This window comes from Lepisosteus oculatus, chromosome 23 (assembly GCF_040954835.1).
Source record: "Lepisosteus oculatus isolate fLepOcu1 chromosome 23, fLepOcu1.hap2, whole genome shotgun sequence".
Lineage (NCBI taxonomy): Eukaryota > Metazoa > Chordata > Actinopteri > Semionotiformes > Lepisosteidae > Lepisosteus > Lepisosteus oculatus.
Window position 1 is genome coordinate 3,352,440 of NC_090718.1, and position 20,617 is coordinate 3,373,056.

The 20,617-nt window shown below is 41.8% G+C and overlaps 2 protein-coding genes across 4 annotated transcripts; both read left to right on the forward strand.

The window, feature by feature from the left end:
* The first annotated feature begins 3,233 nt into the window (after nt 1–3,233).
* On the forward strand, nt 3,234–7,663 carry LOC102685780 (CD209 antigen-like protein B). Of its 2 annotated transcripts, XM_015337855.2 has the most exons (7): nt 3,234–3,423; nt 4,935–5,015; nt 5,200–5,316; nt 5,975–6,307; nt 6,409–6,560; nt 6,808–6,917; nt 7,420–7,663. In XM_015337855.2, the coding sequence occupies exons 1-7, from the start codon at nt 3,360–3,362 to the stop codon at nt 7,568–7,570; spliced, it is 1,008 nt and encodes a 335-aa protein (XP_015193341.2). In that variant the 5' UTR covers nt 3,234–3,359; the 3' UTR covers nt 7,571–7,663. The 2 variants fall into 2 exon arrangements, with proteins under 2 accessions (XP_015193341.2, XP_069038822.1); XM_069182721.1 differs by lacking the exon at nt 4,935–5,015.
* A 5,531-nt stretch (nt 7,664–13,194) lies between these two features.
* LOC138224709 (hepatic lectin-like) lies at nt 13,195–19,962 on the forward strand. Of its 2 annotated transcripts, none has more exons than XM_069182727.1 (6): nt 13,195–13,528; nt 15,337–15,450; nt 15,940–16,200; nt 16,331–16,482; nt 18,998–19,110; nt 19,304–19,962. In XM_069182727.1, exons 1-6 carry the CDS (start codon nt 13,471–13,473, stop codon nt 19,476–19,478), a joined length of 873 nt encoding a protein of 290 aa, XP_069038828.1. In that variant the 5' UTR covers nt 13,195–13,470; the 3' UTR covers nt 19,479–19,962. The 2 variants fall into 2 exon arrangements, with proteins under 2 accessions (XP_069038828.1, XP_069038829.1); XM_069182728.1 differs by having other exon boundaries at nt 13,198–13,528; nt 15,342–15,450.
* The last annotated feature ends 655 nt before the right edge of the window (nt 19,963–20,617 follow it).

Consider the following 20,617-nt stretch of genomic DNA (forward strand, 5'->3'; position numbering starts at 1 on the left):
TGCACAGGAGGGTGGTGTTTTAGATGTGTCTGGTCGGCTGGAACAAGCTAGCATCATTTCTAAGATCACTGAAAGTGCAATTCAAAATTAAGGAGAGCTTGCAGTCCCATGGTTAGATCTTGCCAATACCTACTGTGTGGCTTGACTCTGAGTAGGCTGTGCCACATGTACTGGAAGGAATGAGCAAGGATTATGTGGTACACTTTACTGTAATATTCTTCATCTTTAATCCTAGTAATACAGCCACTTGCGTAGTTTTATGCACCCTCCTATAATTGCAAAAAAAAACGGACAGGAGTTGATGGATTTGGGGGTTCAGTTGTTCCGTTTTTATCTTAATATGTTGCCTCCCCATTAAAAACTACAGGCACCCCCAGGTACAGCCTTGGATATCAGCTATCAGCAGTTATACACCCTGACAAAGGGGGTGGTTGTACTGTATGTGTGCGAGATGGAGCATGTATCACATAGAACAGGAAGCAAATTCCTTTAATGAAAAATCTGTAAAACGAATGCAGGTTTAATTAGACTTTAGAGATGTGTCCTTTACAGAAATTTAACATTTTGCAAAATGCTAGAAATATGAAATGCATGCTCACATCATTCAATACAATTTAACATTGTGCCAGCAGTTGTGACCATATTCATTTCATCTGATTAGCCACTAGAGGGAGTGGGGCCACCATCACTTCTGGGTACAGCAGACTTACATGTAGAGAATTAGGTAACTGGCGAAGGGTGAAAGTCGCATTTTCACCCCGGTTTCTTTTAGCCTAGCCACCATGAAAGTGATTCATGGTGATGATTGGTGTTGGGTCATCAGAGGAGAGGTTTTATTTTTCTGTTAAGTCCAGAACGTTATTAAAATAGTATTTTTTACCATTGTAGTTTGTCCATATGCTTAGGCTTCATGAGCTGCCTGAGGAGAGCTAGGCCGGTCATAGGTATATAGCTCATAATATGTTTTGGGGAACAATGCTTTGAATTAAACTAGAAATATGCACATATTTGTATATTTAGCACAAGTTATTTTCTTGTCTAAACCATGCTACATTTAATATTGGTAAACTCACTTAGACCCTCCTTACTGATTTTCAACTACTTCTAGTATCCTGTTATTGACATACACAGAGTATGGTGAGTCCAGTCTCCTTTAAGACTCATTTCACATCACAAGATCATGTCAACCTTACTGCCTCTGTAGAGAACAAGAAAATTGACTGATGTGTGATTGTGTCCAAAGTGAACTTTATCACATAAACCAATACACTTGTACACAAATGTACTAGATTATACAAAACAGCTGTAGTTTTAATTTGAGAAATAATACTATATATTGCCAGATATTGAAATGTACATTGTACAATGTGCAATGCTCTCCAAATGTTTTGGGACGGTGAAGTCAAAATTGGGATTTTCAGTATGAACTCTAATCATTTCTTATGAAAAAGAAAACAAAACCGTCCTTGTTTCATCAAATCACTTCTGCCCATTGGGTCATTTAAATTAACTGATCGTGCTGAACCTCATCTTGAAGGAGCGAACGTACAGAGGGGCGTGTAACTGACTTTTCAAAGTTTTCTTATCATTTTCTTAAGAAAAAGCATCAAATCATAACATACTATAGAAAGACAAACCTGAATTCTCGATGCACCACTCAAACTGTAGTTTATCATAGGTAATGAGGACACGGTGCATCGCTGCACCAATTCTCACTATGCAGAAAATCAATTTCCTGCCTCCGATATGAAACCGATTTACATGAAACAGGAAGTATCCTGTGAATTCTGAGCGTCAGTATACAGGCTGCCTATGCCTGTAGGACAGGAAAATGAGATCATGTCAGCAGAGGGCAAGAAAGAGGTGAGAGGATATGATATCAAAACTACACAGAGCACTTGCTCTCCTTCCACCCCCCCTTCCTCCCACTGTGTGCAAATTGTGTTCAGATTCTCAGGGACAGTCCATACTTTTCACTAGAGGTCCCAGCTGCATTGTTATTACACTGTGAGCCCCTTTTTAACATGATTTTAGTCCGGTGCTTATGGTACTTAAGGTAGCATCTTGTAACGGCATATCCTATTGTCATTGTAATTGAAGTTTGTCTTAGTTTGTTGTAGTCTTAGTTTTGTAAGTGTATGATTTTACTTCTGTTACCTCTACAGAATGTCTACTGCTTTGCGTTGCATCCTGGTGAACAGACGGGATACTTGAAGATACCGTGGCATTCGTTGCACCCAAAAAACACTGATGGGTGATGAGAGTGGCGCACAAGGAGGAGGGTGATTTGGATTTTCATTCTCCTCTCCAGTTTCAGTCCGCTTGTCCTGGTTGGGGTTGAAGATATTTTTCCAGGTTTTGGCAGTTTCAGGTACCAGTACAGGGAACCACAGCTGTCCTACAGAAAAGCTGTAGCGAATCCCAGAACATCTAAGTGCAGACGGCGAGTGAAAATAGCTCGTTGTGCTTTCAGAGGCTTTGTGTCTTTCAGTCGAAGCTGCAGTAGAAGCCTGTGTTTGGTCCGAGTGACCTTTCGAGAGGCACTGCTCTTTCTTCTTCTCATCTTCACTAAGTCTTAAGTGTTCGTGGTTTCCATTGTGTTACATATCAGCGTTCTGCATCTGTGACTGAAACTGAAAGTTATTTAATCTCTGTAGCAATGGCAAAGCTCTTTTCACAAAGTGCAATGAAATGCTCTAAATAACACCTTAGGACTATACTTGACCATGGAGCAATTGGGGTGGTTTGTTGAGCTGTGCATTGATACCAGGTTTACTCAAGGTACTGTATATGATCCCATGTCTCCCAGACAATTCCTGGGAAGTGAACTCACAATAATGGTGAATTTTGTATACTGTGAAAATGGTTATGCTCCATTTTCATGAAAAGTACTACACAGGTACACCTTTCGATCAGAACGCATGTTGCTGTACATGTCTGAATACAGCACCAGTGGTCAGAATGTGCCTGAGTGTGAACAGAATGTCACTGTACAGATTGTGTCTGTGTACCAGTAGTCAAACTGTGTACAGTCTAGTGTACAGACTAGCGTTGCTACCTAGACTGTACTGGGTATTTCAGTAAATCACAGAGCTCCGAGCAACCAATGTACCAAAATATTCTTCAGAATAAAACTGCTGAAGTGAAACAGAGATGGGAGGGATAGTTTATAGAGAAGCACACAGAAATGAAGCCACTCCCCTCCTTCAACCACCCTTTTCTCCCTTCCTGTCTGTTTAGTTACTGTGGGCCAGTATGTGTATGTTAGGTATTGTCTCCATGAGCCTCAACCAGTCAGTCGGAAGGAGTTATCGCTGATTCAGCTCTTGAGTCAATCAATTAGTAACTCAGTCTCCTCGATGGCTGAAGATGTGTGTTATTCTACTGTAATTTTCTCTCATAGATCCCCTTCTGGAGCAGAAGGTGAGTATTTGCCTCTCTTGCAAATGCCGTTTGGTCAAAAAATACAAATTGGAAGAAATCATTTGAAGTATTTTTATTAAGGGTTATCACTTGTAATGCCTTCTGGAATGCTGAACAAAAAGCCCTGTTACTCTATTAACGTACAGTCCTCTAAAAAACTAGAGGGATTCCCGCTGGCTTAGATCTTCAGTGTTTCATTGATCTTGTGCAGGCAATTTCAGGGAAAAGAATCACAGATTAAGTACAGTGTTAATTGTTCAGGTGGGTAGCTGCGTCAGCATGCGTAGGCTGCAAAGGAACACGTAATAGGTTTATTCCATGCTGAAAAAAAGAAAAAAGAGAAAACAACGTTTCGGCCGTGGAGCCTTCTTCAGGTGTCAACAGTGTTAATTGTGTTTGCTCCGGTGAAACAGAACCCTGCTTTCACAAAGGATAAACTGTCTAAAAGGCTTCTTGGATTCTAAGTTGATCCAGAAATAGTGCACACCGTTTTCAGAACTGGTAGATTTGAGGAATTTGAATGGCTGAATAAAATCCATTTGGGAGATTCCCCGGTGGACAGTCAAGGAGTTAATTTCTTTATAACGTTCTACGTGCGACGTTTCTGTTGAACTTCATCCGTTCTGGTTGCCCTTTTTTGGAAGTCTTCTGTGGGCCTTTTCTGCAATGCTGTCTGCTGACATGCAGACATGGATAGATTAGAATGATTCAATTTCCCCCTGTACGGCTGAGCTTTTTAGATGATTAATTCCCACTTCGGTCTCAAAGAGACAGTCAGCATAATCATCCAATGCTTCTTCTTCAAGTTCATCCTGCAATCTCTAATTATTAATTCATGTTTCCTCCTTGTAATAAACTACAGATTGATTCACATAATGCAATGAAGAGGAATGCTCACACCTATCTCACCATCTCCATTAAACACAGCATAGACACAAGTTTTTTTTTTTTCCGCTCATATTGGGCTGTTTTCTCAGACCAGATGTAGCCGATGTTCTCTGGTTGTTAATGTTGCTGCAGTAACTGTAACCACAGATGGATGGCTGACAAATCTGGGGATTTCCAGTAAACACCCTCTTGTAGAAACAGTGCAAAACAAATAATGAACAACATATGCATGGATATATTTTTTTTAATGAAAGTTTTTCCCTTCCATCTCAATCAACCAGTCCACTAAGGATTAAGGATTGGCTACAATTGAACGTTTGATCCCAGGATCTGATCCAGTTGTTTAGAGAAAGAAAACAATATCGACTTCAACTGCATCGCTGTGTAGCTTGTTCCATAGTTTCACTACTCTTTGGCTCCTTCAGATGAAGTACTTTGATGAGACATCACTATGCTTTTCAGAGCAGTAATTTTGTATGTTTCATGATTTTTCATGATTTCATTGTGCGATAAAAGTGTAAAGCCAGCATCAGTGCCAATAACACAATAACTTACATGGAACACAAAAGTATAGTAACACAACAGAACATGGAAGTACATTAACCCCTACCTCTCTCTCTCAGTGAAACGGGACGATGTGATCTACGCAGAGGTGAACACAACAGGGACTCTCTCAACCGAGAGAGGGACCCCTACTGGCGCAGGTCAGTCCCAATCTGTGTTTTACAGTTACTGTAGTGCAATTCTATGACTGTCAAGAAGAACACCACAATATCAACACTGTTTATCAACAGCTTGTACTGTGTACAAACTGGTTCAAAGATTATTTGTATGATCAGTAGCATTGAGTGTAACAGTCCAGTGTGTTTGTTTTTCTTTTCCTACTAGTGTCCGTGTCCACACTGAGAGCTGATCCCAACACCACTCTCTACAGACTGGCCACAGTGTGCCTGGGGCTGCTGTGTGCAGTCTTACTGACCATCATCATAGCCCTGAGTGTGAACTGTGAGTAAAGCATGATGTTACAATGCACGTGTGCGGTCAGGTATACAGACTTGCAAACATACATGCTAGCCTGTCTGCTGTGATTATAAAACACTGTTAGAATCTCTTTGACTTTCAGTTTTGTGACGGATTACTGTCATAATGTTTAAATGATTATGTCATAGTTGAACAGGCTAAGATTTTAAACTCTTCCTGTTTCGATTAGTGCCATTCACAGCAAAGATACACGAGCAAAAGTCTTAAATATTTAATTATTGTTGTGCCACCCATTGCCTAAAACTACACAGCAAATGCCCCTTCCAGTATGCCCCTTGGAGGTCTAGTCTGAAAATCAATGCAATAATTCCCCAAGACTGAATTAATTGGGGCAGGGTCCTGCTGAGAATAGCACAGATGTGTAGTGACTGGACAGGTCATTCACAAGCTATGATGTTTGCGTGTTTGCTGACATATTGGATGGTGATCTTAAGCAGCTCTCTCACTTCTAGTCAGTACAACCAAGAAGGACTGCAGCCAATACTTATCATCTGTCCAAATAACACAATGCTTTCACAGACAGTGGTGCCCACCCAGGACACTAGAAAAAAGTGGAAAGGGAGGCATCAGAGCTCTGTGCTTTGGTAAACTATGTGATTTATACTGTATCTTCTCTCCACAGACACTGGTGTCACTGAAAGCCTATCTCAGGCTAACTCCAGGATGAAGAATGAGCTGGACTGGCTTAAAGAGAACTACAGCAGCCTTATAGCAGCCAGTCAGGTGTTATGGACCAACTACAGCATTCTGGCTGCAGTAAATGACAAATTACAGAATGAAAAAGCCGAGCTGCAGAGAAACACAAGTGGACTCCAGAGCATTATAGAAAGGTTTCAGATGGAAAATGACAGCCTCCAGACAAAAATTAAAATACTTAACAGGCATGTCACTGAAATCTATAAGACATTCCCCAGTCTAGAAAAATATTGCTCATTTAAAGATGTGGAGTCAGAGGGTGAGCCAATCTGCATTAAAAAAAGGTTTTGCATTTGCTGCTCAGTGGCTGGTCCATCTGTGCATTGTGATAACAGAAGTGTTTCTGTGTTTCATGTGTAGAGTGGGTCTGTAACCCATGTCCCCGGGGCTGGGTGTTCTTCAGCTGCAAGTGTTATTACTTCTCTATTGATGAAAAAAACTGGAAGGACAGTCACACTGCCTGCAAGAAACAGGGAGCTGATCTGGTTATTATAAACAACAGAGAGGAGCAGGTACAGTATGTGAAGGGTAAAATCAATCCACATTATCTCCAAGTTAAAGTATAGCCCTTCCAGTCCTCCCAAACCATGTAAAATAAGAACGTCTAGGTGAATTAACTTCTTCATACTTCAGCAAGAAACTAAGTATCCCTTTGTCTTTGTTGTATGTGTGTGATGGGTTGTCTTTGCTTTCTGTAGGGGGGCAGATTATTAACGCACACAGAAATTACAGAAATATAATTCTGTGTCTTGTGCTCAGGAATTCATCTGGAGGCAAACTAAAGGAAACAAAAATAAGTGGATTGGGCTGACTGATGCATCTATGGAAGGGATCTGGATGTGGGTAGATGGCAGTAGATTGACTACAGGGTAAGAAATATGGAACAGCCTGGTAAACTCCTAGACTCTCTCTCAGTGGACTGTATACAGTATATACACACACTGAACATGCAGTAACACAGTGAGAGTGAAATACAGTTACTGTACAAAGTGAGAGAGTAGTCCAGTACTGACCTACACCCTGACTGAACACACTGTATATACTCACACACTGCCCACACAATTACAGAGTGAGAGAGGAGTCCAGTACTGACCTACACCCTGACTGAACACACTGTATACTGTATACTCACACACTGACCACACAGTTACAGAGAGGGAGATGGAATAAGGGACAATGTACTTCAGATTGGTTAGCAAGATAATGCTAATGTTTGCTGTGATAATGTGATCTGTCACAGCAAACACTAGACACTGAGTAGGTGAGAGCACTCAGTGCTGATTCTGAAAGATGGGGGGCAGCATTGTCACAAGTTGTGACAATTAAAGGGGCTAGCGGTGTTTGTGCTGAGATGAAAATTATATTTTTTAGGTACTGGGACGATAATCAGCCCAATAATCAGAATGGAATCCAGGACTGTGTGGTGGCTGATCCAAAATCCCATTCCTTTCAAAACTGGAATGACCTGGACTGCAATTCTTCCTGGCAGAGAATCTGTGAAACACAGGCTGTGTTTAGGTAGTGCTGCTACCTGAATAATTGTACAGACATAGAATAGAAGATTCCCACTGTAACACTGCTGGTAGCTCTTTGAATAATAAAAAAGTTGTGATAATCAGTTTGCCATTTTCCTTTATTGCTTTAATTTAGATTTCACACTCCACAACAGTGAGTTAGTGTAGTGTTCAATATGGGCATTGTAACATAGTATAAGCAAACAGTAGATGAAGCAGACGTGTTTCAAGCACTAGAAGCAGTTTAAGTCAAAGTCCTGCACTGACAGGAAGGTAGGAAAACAAAGGAAGAGCCCCAAAACACCACGAAAGACCACGAAAGGAGCCGATACACATATTTAAAGAGGAAGTCATCCCAGCAGACTTCTTCAGAATGAACACAAACCAGAGGACACAAGGGAAAACTGTGTAAAAGTACATTTAGAACTGAGAAAATGAGGCACTTCTTTACACAAAGTATTGTGCGATGTGCAACAAGCTACCCACCCATATTGAAGCCACTACCTTGGTTTCAAATACCAGCTGGATGAGATTCTCAGATCAATCAGCTACTTACTGCCATACTGGCTAGATGGGTGTTATGGCGTCCTGTTTTTGTGACTCTTCTCGTGTTCTTATGCCAGTTCTGCAAACAAAACTCAAACAAAAACAATCCTTTTGTTAGATCCAGTCTAAGTGTAAGAATAACTAACTGGGGGAATAAGTGTCTTTTTCTAAACTAAAACTAAAGACAGCTAAAAGAGTATAACATAAAGCAGAAGCAGAAAGCCACAGACTACCTACATATGTCCTGTTGATTGTAAGTAAGCTATTTCAGGCATATGTTGTTTAGAACCATTTACATCCGGCTGCAAACCAGCTGTGGTAGAATGCAGGAGGCACAAAGTTTCGAAATCCTGGACACAGTACTCCCACTGAAGCTCTGGCATGTCAGTTCTACAAGCCTGACACCATCAGAACAGAATTAGGGGAGCTTGGCGCCGATGATGTTTCTAGTCTTGGACAATGGCAGAAACATAGTTCAAGTGTCCCTGCAGTACTCCCAAGGAAAAGTAAAAAAACGTTGTTTTTTTTTCCACTCTTTGAAATGGTTAAGTTCTTTGCAAATTCCATTTTGTTTCCTATTGTTTTCCTTTCCACAGCAAGCATGGGTTTCGGGGATCCCTGCTCATCCCAGAAAGCGACTGCATGGTGGAAGCAACAATGCTTGCTCGAGTGCAGGCACTTCTGACTGTTTCTCCACGTTGCTTTGTGATCTCTGGCTGTGAGCTCAAGTTTCTGCCTGTGGTTTTCACACGTCTCAGGAGGTGTTTGATCTTGTGCCTTTGATATTTGCAGAGAGACTCTTCTGAATGTTGGCTGTGGTTACTGGGAATCGAGTGGTGGTCTCTGTAGCAACGCAGAAGCTCATTGGGTATACAGTACGATATTTCCGCCAAATGCATGCAAAATTCACAGCGTGAACGTGTCGCTTTCCGACACAAAGTCATTTCCTGGCTCACCTACTGTACGCTACACGAGCTGAATCTGAATCTTTCCTTCGCAGCCCTTGCTCACTTGGTGCACTGTTCTGAGAAGTTGCAGCCAATCAGAGCTCAGAAATGCCTTTGGGGATGGGAGGGGGGTGTCACATGACTTGGTCACCGATGGAAACAAATGCACAGGCTGGCTCTCTGAGAATTAAAAACATACAAAGATTGTAGCTTGAAAGCAAGCAGGAAATATGTCTGCATCTATACAGACCCCCAGTGTGTGAGCACGTGGGCATGCTCGTTTACTCTATAACTACGCATCCTGCGCTGTTTTACAGAACAAAGGAATGGCGAGGCCTGTGGGTGTAAATGTTCCTATGATTGTTGTATGATGTCAGGAAACAGATAGAGAGTTATAGTGAAAAAGAGAGGTTTTGTGCCCTTCTCAATAATATAAACTGCAAATAGGTGTCCATCCAGCTCAGCAAGTTTGAAGAGTTAGAATGTGATTTTAGTGGCCTTTATAGGTAAATAATGTAAGTGTACATAGAAATTTATAACCATTTAACCCAGGAGCATGGACTAAGAAACAGCTGAGCCACCTGACAGGCTCAGCTGCTTCATTAAAACGTACAGCAAAAAACAACCTGATACAGAAACAAATAGACAAAGGTTGTCAATACTTTGAAAATAGAGGCCAGTGTTTCAAAATCCCGGAGTATTTCTCACTTTCTCAATGAAAAAACAAACCTTAAGCCTCCCACAGCTGACAGCTGTACATCTCTAAGTTATAGTGCTTCTTCAGAGCTGAATATAGAAACCAGGGGGAGGACCTGGTGATTATGAATAGCAGAGAGGAGCAGATAGGAGACCATGTGATTTGACACTACTGCACCTGAGGTGGTAGCAGGGAGATGTCTTCCTGTGTCAGTTTCAAACCACAACACTTCCATCTGTGCTCTGGCTCTTTTATTGTGCCATCTTAGAGCTGCCTTATTGGCTATACACCCTAGATAGACCTGATCCAAAAAAGATTTTAAGGCATTTAGACCTACCAGCAAACAGGACAGATGCCCTTCCTCTCTCTTATAACCTCTGTCATGTTCTTTGAAGGAAATAAATAAAAAAATAAGAGCATGGAATGAATTCAGATTCACGCACTTGAGACCTACCTCTTTCTGGATAACAGAAAGTAGACAGGGCTAGCCAGAAGGAGTGACTGTAAAGGAGCAGAATGTGAGGAGTGCAAGACTATGCAATGGGCTTGAGACTTGGGTGGTCAGGGGAGTGAACGGCTCTTCATCGTTCTGATCCTCAATCCTAAGGGACACAGATGGCTCCAGTGATCAGGTCACATGAGCTGTATTCCAGGAAAAAGAGTTTTCTTTGTTAAAGTAACAGGCTGAATGACTCTCTTCTGGTTGAGATCCTACTGCTGTGACTTAAGAACAGGGAAGACAACAGTTACAATCAACACTGTATCCAGGGTTTCTCAAGGCATTTCCCCGGACAACTGGAATGATTTGCTATGATACCAAACTAAGGGGCTGAGATGGCTTTACACTGTCTCTCTCTCCTTTGTCACCCTTTGTGTCCACTGCAGGTGGTTAATAGTAGATAGGCCCTGTATTAAGGTAAGGCCTTTCTGATGAAACATCATTGTGGCAGGCCAGTAGTAAAGAGAATATTAGTTTCCGTTGACCTGTCACTAGAGAGCATTAAAGCCTGTATTGATTGTAAATAGGTTCACATGCGGTGAATTAATTGAGTAATTATTTAATTGGTAAAGGATTGAGATACAAATTCTCACATGGGCTTAGGTTAGACTAGTTTGGTATATAAAGGGATTTATGGGGGTAGCTGGTGTTGGGTTTGTTTGTAATTGGTGTTTGTGGAGTGTGAGCATTGCATTTGTCTGAAAGAAATATCCTTGTGCAGTGTTTTGTGGTCCAACATGCTTGTCCAGGTACTCAGGCCTCAAAAGCTGCCTGTTGGAAGGTAGGCCTTTCATGTAAATTTTTTTCAACCTTACTGTCTAAATCTGAACTGTTGTAGTCAATGGGTCAACACCTGCTCTGTTTCAGCTGATGCTTTGGATTCTTGTAAAATCCAAAAGTACTTCACTTTCAGCTGAGAGGGGTTTGCTACTGTCTTTTCTATAAAGATGGAACACCCTTGTCCATAAACAGGCTTGATCATTTGCATGTGCACTCCTGCATCAGTAACTTTAGCCATACAATTACTTCAATCCCCCTTAACAAGAGTGAAGCCTGTTCTTTGTGTGAGCATGATTATAACCAATTAAAAGCATGCACTTGCAGAAAGGCTGATGGGCTTTAGTTTCTTAATAGTGGTGGGCCATGACTTCAGACTAGCTTCCTCAAATTAATTCTGTTATTAGCTAGAACACTAATTGCAACAGATGCAAGGAAGTCATTCTAACTTGCTTATTTAACTTATTGAGCTGTTTGCTTATTTGCTCCTTTCTGCTCCTTTGCCTTTTTAGTTTCAGGGCACCCTTGCTATAGGTGTTGCTACTAAGAAAATGAGCAGGTAGAGCTCTAAGCCTCTCCCCAATTTACATATGTGGTCTCTTGATCCCTTCTCTAAATGGCTTTTTACAGGCAATCCTTTAGTGGTGAGATGCTCCCATTATGAGTATTTGCTGTTCTGCATGGTTGGTTTTATGTATATTGATACTACCTAATGTATATCATTACTACCTGGTGGACTACCTGTACCCCCTTCAGAGGAGGGAAAGGAGATCTCCAATGATGTTGTGCTGGTGGACTAGTAGGTGTCCTTCACTCTAGTATAAGGACTGCAGAATGTCTAGATGAACTTCCTGGGCTGTACCTTCATGTCTCATTAATATGAAAATACCTAGATAAGCTAAGCATTAGATTGCTGACATGATGCCCAGTTTGCCAATACAAAAGTGTCCAGATGAGGATCTTGAAATGCAGAGTAGGGTTTTCCATATTACCATTAAACGGCTGCACTGTGGGGATGAGGCATGTTTTAGCAAAGGCAAAATACAGAGCTCTTGGCTCCAGAAGACCAAGCAAAAATCATTTGGAGAATGTGTTCCTTGTTTGCTCTCTAGGATGTGATCACAGCACGGAAGGCCTTGGAGGATTAGAAATCCTGCTCAAGTGCACTAAGTGGAAGTGAATAAGCAGAACTCTGAGCTCTAGTGGTTTCAAATGATGGAGCAGCAAAATGAGCTGCATGGTAGAAAACCTAAATGAGACCCAACAAAGAAGGCTTGTGAACATGAGAAAAATAAAACCCAGAGCATGGAGAATTGCACCCCTCCCAGGGAAATCCCAAGGTGTTGCCCAGACAATTTTATTATAGCGCTGACTGCACCTTGATCTGTGAGTGAGGAGCAGGTACTGGTGAACCAGGACTAATAGTAACAGGAGACAATGGACAGGGTTCATTTACTCTGGCAGTTTTAGAGCTCATTCTCAGAGCCTGTAGTCCTAAGCTCAGTGAGTTATGAGTTTTAACTGCTCACCTGTGATAAAAATGCACCAGCAACCTTCAGCCAATGGAAGTCATGTACTGTAGCTGCTGACTTTCTGGAAAGGGTTGTATTCAGGTAATCAAAAAAAAAACACCATTGAAGTCACACCGGAGACTCCAGTCCACTACAATTAGTGTGGGAAATGTTGTATTTAAGCAACTTACTGTATGATCTACCATTCAGAGTTGAGCAACTTAAAAACCTGTAATCTTATTCACATAAGAGGCCATCCAAAAAGACAGGGCTGCTCTCAGATCTGCCTAGAGAAGGGCAGCCTGGTATGGTCATGGGTTCAAAACAAGGTCCTGCTGTGACAGCTTAATAGCCTGGATCTTTTCAGTCTTGAACATGGAAGACTGTAAAGGAACCCGATTCAATGTTCAAAAGCCTCAAAGATCAACACAATATGGCGTGGGGGAGAATAATCACCTTACTCCCTTTGGTGTGACTTGAAATAAGGTCCAGGAAAAAAAACTATTCTTTTAAAGAAACTGGGGAAAAAACTTGATTTAAGTAGTAATGTGTGATAAATACTACCTTACTCCATCTACTAGAATGTGTTGGTTCCTACATTTTTGTGCTGGTAGCATAGTTATGTGCTGCTGTTCATCCAAATTTCTATGCAGTAAATATCCTTTGTGTTTTTTTTAAGTCTCCAAACAAAGGCAGGAATAGCTCACAGGGGAAATGATGTGAACAAATATACAGGATGTGAGCTGTTGTTCCTCATCCCTCCTTTGCATCGCTGCTCACAGTGCTGTGCAGTCAGGCAGTGTCTCAGTCGGCGGACCAGCCCCCCTAGTCAGGCGACTCGTCAGTGGGTCAGAATACTGCTGTGATAGAGCAGTGTTTCAAAAAGTGCATTATCGGTCTGGGTTCCGATCAGTCCCTGTCAACTTTCTCCATGTCTGACGAACTGCAGTGTGTTACCTTGAAGCCTTCCCTGGAATCTGGATCTGGAGGTGAGTTGCTCTCTTATGCTGAGCAGTTGGGGGTCTTTAGATTTCAAATAAAGATCTCAACCTATTGACTCAATGTAAGGTGGCTCTGAGCTGTACACTGAACATGTTGTGCTGTTTAAGCTACACAAGGTGTTCTCATTCCTTAACGTGCTAATCCCTGAGGTTGTTTCCACCAGGACATTTCAGGAATCTGAGTAATTACTTTCCGTGTCCATTTCAACTGCAGTGATCCCAATTCCTTTACACACAGCAGGGGGACTCATCTCCTCCACCTCTGATCTGCAGCCCCTGGTCGGGTGATGCCATTCTGCACACAAGTGCAAGTATGGGGTAGATCAGGAGTAGGGAAAACCTGCCCTAAATGCAGCTGGTGAAGCAAAACGTATGGAGGGTGATTGCAGACGAAAAGAGTGGGCATTTAGAGAGGACATCACAGTGAGCACTCCACCTCTTTCAAAAAAAGTGCTATTGGCTGTGTTTAATGACCAGGTAGTCAAGATCTCAAAACTTTCAATCTGAAGAAGTACTTTCTACAGCCCAGTATTACTGGTCATCCACAGTGGGGCTTTGGGTTGGAATTCTGGCCCAAACTGGTAAGTGAGCCATCTGTTGGTCCATCAAAACCTAAATGTATGGTAGAAATTGGATTACCATGCTTGAAGTGACCAGGATAAGCTTTGCTAAGCTAACATCTGGTGAAATCAGGTTGCAAGTAAAACTGCTGTCAACATACTGAGTATGCCGGAATGCCATATGTACTGTATATACACACACACCCAGTACTTAGTTGGCTTATTTAATTCCTCGTATTGTCTGGCTTTCTCAAGAAAGATGGGGAGTAGGCTTGCGGTTTAGTGTTGCAACAGTGCTTGCAAAACCTGAGTCAAAAATGGATAAACAGAAAAAGGCTCATCTGGATTTGAAATATGAGATTTGCAAGGTGAAAATATTATTGAAATAATGGCAGAGTGTAAAAGCATGGAAGATGCAATCAAAGAATTTTGAGAAGTAGTGGTGTTCCAGTAATGCATCATGAACTTGTGTGTGTGTGTGTGTGTGGTTACTGTATAGTTTTTATCCATGGTCAATAGGACGAAATTTGGGATAGGACCTGGGAGATTCTACACCCTGTGTATTCTTCTTGGTATAAACAAAATGGTGTAATGAGATGGTATCCTTATGTATAATCACAGCAGGTAAGTCAGTGTGATTCTTGCTGCAAGAACTATAGATTATGGACAGTAGATCTGGGCTGACATTCAGGGAGTATTACTAATCAAATATCTACTCCAAACAGTCTGGAACTTTGCAGCTAGACTGCTTTACAATAGCTTTCTCACACAGCTTATACTGCTTAGGAAGATTATTGCTCTTGGTTATGAGCAACCTACTGCCACCTTTTACAGGTGATGAGATCCTGGAATTATCCTGCCAGTTAAGATGTTCCTGGAATAATTTCTCAGGATAAAGCTCTTAAATGTCTCTACTTCCACTCCTTCAGACACATTGCTATATCTGGGAAGAGCTACTGTACCTCAGAGCAATCAGGGTCTGCCAGATGCTTTAAAGAAATTCCATGTAGTTCCAAGTACACTAATAGCACATCCTTAACTTTAGTGTATTACAAAACCATTAACTTGGCGACTGATGCTCTGTCTGATTTTCTTTTCTCTTTTCCAGTCTACTTCATTTGTGCTTTCCCTATTGTGGGGTGATAATGCTTGTCCTATTGTTCCAAAGTGTATGTATTCACTGAGTGCAGGATGTGGTACTGAATTTGTAACCTTTAGTTTTTTTTTTTGCACTAGTGCAGGTTCCTGCAGTGAAACCTGCATCCAGTCCTCCATACAGGTTGGCTGCAGTGTGTCTGGGATTGCTGTGTGCTGTCCTGATGATTGTCATCATAGCCCTGAGTATCTACTGTGAGTATAACACTGTCAGTCTGTGTGTGCATTTGTACACTTGTCTGAGTATATTGGTATTTTCTTTTTAATTCATTTTCACTGTTCACAAAACGTGTTTGGAACAAACCCCCAGCAGCACTGATGTCCACAATTTGTTCTTCGATCCCGTAGCTGCTGAAAGATCACAGCCCAGCCTTATCACAGGATTAAATGGAGAATCGGCTGTAGTGGGGACACCGTTGTAAGATCAGTGGAAAAGAGTCCATGTGGTCTCAGAGCAAAATTTGTCTAGGTGATGGCAAAGCTAATGTGACTTGGGTTACTGACCAATCACAGTGGTTCCTGCCCCTTACATCAATTCTCAGAGAATGGAAATCTACTGTAAGTCTTTGTTCTAGAGGTCAATTATCTAAATAGGCCAACTTTATAGAACACCATGATGCTAGAAAATAGATTGACACTTGGTGTCATCTATACCTTACAAATACAACTTCTTCCCCCCCACAGTTGGCAGTATTGCCCATAGTGCCAGTGAGGACCACAGGAGCCAGATCCAGACTAATTCCCTGTTGAAGGAGGAACTGGATCAGCTCAAAGCGGATTACAGCACATTGATTGGAGCCAGTGACGAGTTGAAGAAGGAGTACAGCAACCAGACTGCAGCCAATAGGAACTTGAGCAGAGAGAAGATGCAGCTCTTTACTCAACTCTCAAAGAAATTCCCCATTTTGGATCTTTACTGTCCCATCAAACTGTCTGCTTCTCAGGGTGAGTGAAGGGATACTGGAGTTGTGGGTGCTCCTCAGTTGGACCTGTAAAGCAAAGAGGCGTGAATTGGTAATGCACTTCTTGGTGGGGAGAGCTGTAATGATATGAGTTCTCTGTTCTTCCTGTCCAGAAAGAATCTGCAACCCCTGTCCTCAGGGCTGGAAGCGCTTCAAATCTAAGTGTTACTACTTCTCTACCGATGAAATGAGCTGGAACGAGAGTCTCTTTCAATGTCAGTCCTTAGGAGCCAACCTGGCAATTATAAAGAACAAAGAGCAGCAGGTAAGAACCTATGGTGTTGCCCTGCAGTAACATGGAGATATAGGGCTCACTATAAGGGAAGTTATCCCCTCATTATTTGAGTAATAGTCCATGTCAAAAGCATGCAGCTTCTGCTAAAGGTTTTTAAATCTTATCTCAAAACATTTTTTCATGTCCTTGAATTCTTAACCAGTTTCTTTCATTTTACTTCATGCACTTCTTGTATTTTTATTACCCAGCTTTGATTTCTATGTAGTTTATGTAAAGTGTCTTGAAAATGCTTTGCTTGTGAGGGTACTGTGAGAATAAAGATCCTTTTAGAGAAAAGGAGCATGAGGAGACTGAGCTGTGGGACTCCCTTGGTCATGTGGCTGATCTTGGCCTCGGTGTGGCAAAGGAAGCTGGTGTAGTAGGTTTATTTGTAGAGAGGTCACTGGGGGGGAATCCACTGCTTCCTTGTACTGTACAGCACAATGTAAACCAAGTAAAACATGCCTGTTTGTACAGGCAAAGTGGCAACCAAACCCTGCTTCCACAAACTCAAGTACGTGTCAATTAGCTTAATTTTACGTACTTTTCTGTAAAGTCGTTGAGATCCTATGGTGAAGTGTAACCGTCAGCTGCCAGCTTTGGGCTCTGATAGAAAACTCCATTGCCAAGGCCAGCTACTCAAGATGAAGTTACCTCAGTGACAGTGATGCCTGTGGTACTGCCATTTTTGAAGCCTTGATTTCCCAACCCCCACCCCCCTTAACCTTTATAGTACTGTATGCCACAGCTGGCAGGTGAATACCATAAGGTGAAAGACTTGCTGTGCTTAAAATGGGGGGGTGGAGAATAAAGTATTAAAAAGCCCTTTTTTTTCCTCAAAAGTGAAATACTTTGTAAAATAAGATCTCATACATGCTGCACTTTTACTTATAAACCTGTGTAAAATTCTGTAATGTTGCAAAGCCTTGCCAAAAAAGACCACCATTACTTTTTCACTATTGCCCTGTGATTCCAGAGAAATTGCAGGTAAAACCATAATTTCTGTGCACTTGCGAAAAGGGGGTAAGGATGGACTAACCTGCTGTGAATCTTGTTGCCCTGATAAGCAAAACACAGTCATTCAGTGACTTTTGACCATTTTGTGACTTAGTTGTGATTTTACACATTGCTGTGATGCAACTTAAGGCAGAACACAGACTTTAGTCTGTGTGTCAATCAAGTGAAGTTCAAGACCATATCGCATTTCCCGGTTATCTGCTTGCATCCTAGAAATGTAGTAGTTACAGCCATGTAACATGAAACCGTTCTCTGGTACCTCACTGCCTGAAGCTCAACAGTATAACTAATTGTACCTTCATTCTATTTTGAAAGAAGTCCAGATGTAAGGAATACAAAACCATTTATTTTTTCCTTTGCTCTACTAGTTTGAGTTTTATCCAAAATAGACATTGGGGAGTAAGGCCCAGTTTTTTCCCCAGTGCTTTTTGTGCTATATTTTGAAAATTTTTTAAAGTGTATCAACATAAAAGTGTAGATGGATATTCCAGAATGAAGAGAACTGCAGGTGGATGTTGTCTGGGGATGGGACCGGTTGGAGTACTAGGAATGGGATATACTGATTCACCCTTCATAATTATGGAAATTGAGGCTCAGTTCCCCTCTAAATCACAAGGTGGCTCTGGGGGACAGTCTTTGCTCTGTAGCAGTTTCTGCTTCCTTGTTACAAATTCTTTTTTTTTTCCCCTTCTAACTGACTGTTGCAACACTTGCAAGTATGTGTTCAGTAATGTGCATATACAAGATCCCTTGGCCTGTTTCAAAATGACCCCGAGAACATTTGTAGCCTGTGGTTTTCATTTACTGCATCAATTGTGGGAAATACCCTTCCATTATCAACAGTGACACAGGAAGTACATTGTGGATCAAAGAACTCTAAAATGAGATTTCCCAGTTTCACTTCTCTCCACCACTTCATTGACCCTTCTATCTGGGTCCCTTTAACGGGATATCAAAGCTCGGACTAGAAAAACACCTAAAGCCAAGGCTAGACTTAAACCTGGTTCCCACCCTGCCCCTTCTTTCAATGACCATCTAAAATATTTTTAAATCCTCTCTGGTCATTTCGGCTTTTCTTACTTCTCCCTTGACGCACTCTCTTTGGACACTTTCTCAGTTACTCTGGGACCTTTCTCATCTAGTCTATCCTTTTTTTTTTTTTCCTGTGCTTATCCCTACTTCCACACTCTCCCTCCTACCTGAAGAATTTTCAGCAGCCAAAATGGATTGGTTCCTTTGCAGCCAGTGAATGCTGATGCAGCTCCCTATTCCAATATCCTTCATTAATGCTGACTGTGCTTTGATCCGTTACAATGAAGACTCTTGATAGGCAGAGTTCTCAAGGAGTCTGGAGCAGTACCATCTGTCCAATAGGTGATTTAGCTTACTGACCAGTCACAAATTGTGTAGCTGTGGGTTGGGTGCTACTTTGTCAACAGATAATCTGAAGACATGAGGCATAAATGGTTGTTTGTTTTTTTTTGTTCAGAACTTCATTCGGAAACACACTGGTGGAAACTATTTTTGGATTGGACTGACGGATAATGCCAAAGAAGGCAACTGGCGTTGGGTGGATGGCTCTTCAGTGAGCGAAACTGAAATGTAAGACTTGTCAAGCATATTGCAGTGATGTAATTAGGGAGGTGAGAAGGCTGGGTCTTTTGGGGAAGTCTGTCGGACACAGTTCAGTCCTACTCTTCATTCAGCTTCATTTATACTCTTACTGTATGTCTCTCAGGTGCATCTCTGTCCCTCCCTCCCTGCCTTATCCATTCTCTCCCTCACTGTGTGCCAGGTTCTGGGCGACTGGAGAACCAGACAATCAGTACCAGGAAGAAGGTGAACTCTCCAGCCCTGCGGACTGTGCAGTCATTCTTCCATCTAAAAACCAGTGGGCTGACTTGTACTGCGATTTTGTTGACATCCTGAGGGTGTGCGAGACAGATGCACTGAACCTGGCCACCGTGTAGCACCCCTTACCTTAATTACAGTACAGTATGTCACATCCTGTTAATGACTGTTTGGCCTTCATATGTCAGTATATAAAACGAATAGCATTGAAGTATTTATTTCTATCTGGTAATCACTCAATTGAAATTTAATTTGAAATATAACAATATGGATATGAACTCTACTAAAACTTGAAATACAAATCAAATTGTTCTATGAGCATCTCAGATTATAAATAATAGAGTAAGGTGACTGAGGTAAACAATGTGTCCAGTAGGAAAAAAAAATCCAACTTTATCTACTGTAGGAAAGTAACTTAGGGGCTATAGATCCCAAAACAAGAAGACAAGGGGGTCCTGACTAACAGGAGTTTGAACCCTCCTCTGCCCCTGTGCAAGGAATAGTCCGTCTCTGTTATTGTGAGTAAAGCAGTAGTAACTTAGTGAGATGTGTATTGTTGACTTGAGAGTAGTGTGCTCTAATAAAGGATGAATTTGAATTTTACTCAGTGAGTTGGAGTGAAATGGTGTTGTCTGTATATTTATACACATTAATAACAAGAGGTGCTGCTCTGCCTTTTTGTTAATTTCCTTGATTTCAGAATAATTTTTACTTGTGCCACCTGCAATACCACTATTCCTAACTGAATGAGAGCAGCAATTAGAACTTGGGTGCAGGCAAGCTGGCGTGAGGACAGTCAAACGCAAGCCTGTGTCAGTCGGAAACACAAGCTATGTTTGTAGCCAGGGAGACGTGAGGATGTAGTACACGGGGAAATCCACAAGCCACAATCCACATGGTGGAGTGATCAAAGCCCTGTTCATAAGCAGGAATAAGGCACAATGGCAAAGCCAAAGCAAGCAGGGTCAAAGTCCAAGAGTAACAAAGCTAAGACACCAGGAGTGGAGGACAGAACCCTACGCCTGCATGCTGGCATGTTGTAAAATTAAACTCGGGCTATCTTGTACCACATGAGCTGGGTATGGTGGTTACCTTTGTGCAGGTGTAATAGATCTACCACATTGTGCAGTCAGAGTAACTGTCTGTTTGACAGGTCTAGGAGTAGCTCTGCTGGAGCTGTGCAAGCTCTTTCATTTCACCAGCAGAAGTAGTTTTGACACCACCTCACAATTAATCTACACCTTTGCATCTGCAGTTA

Coding starts and splice junctions, on each gene's coding strand:
- LOC138224709 (XM_069182727.1), top strand. CDS start 13,471: ATGTCTGACGAACTGCAGTGTGTTACCTTGAAGCCTTCCCTGGAATCT. Junction 13,529..15,336: donor CCTGGAATCTGGATCTGGAG/GTGAGTTGCTCT, acceptor TTTTTGCACTAG/TGCAGGTTCCTGCAGTGAAA. Junction 19,111..19,303: donor TCAGTGAGCGAAACTGAAAT/GTAAGACTTGTC, acceptor ACTGTGTGCCAG/GTTCTGGGCGACTGGAGAAC.
- LOC102685780 (XM_015337855.2), top strand. CDS start 3,360: ATGGCTGAAGATGTGTGTTATTCTACTGTAATTTTCTCTCATAGATCC. Junction 6,561..6,807: donor TAAACAACAGAGAGGAGCAG/GTACAGTATGTG, acceptor TCTTGTGCTCAG/GAATTCATCTGGAGGCAAAC. Junction 6,918..7,419: donor GGCAGTAGATTGACTACAGG/GTAAGAAATATG, acceptor TATATTTTTTAG/GTACTGGGACGATAATCAGC.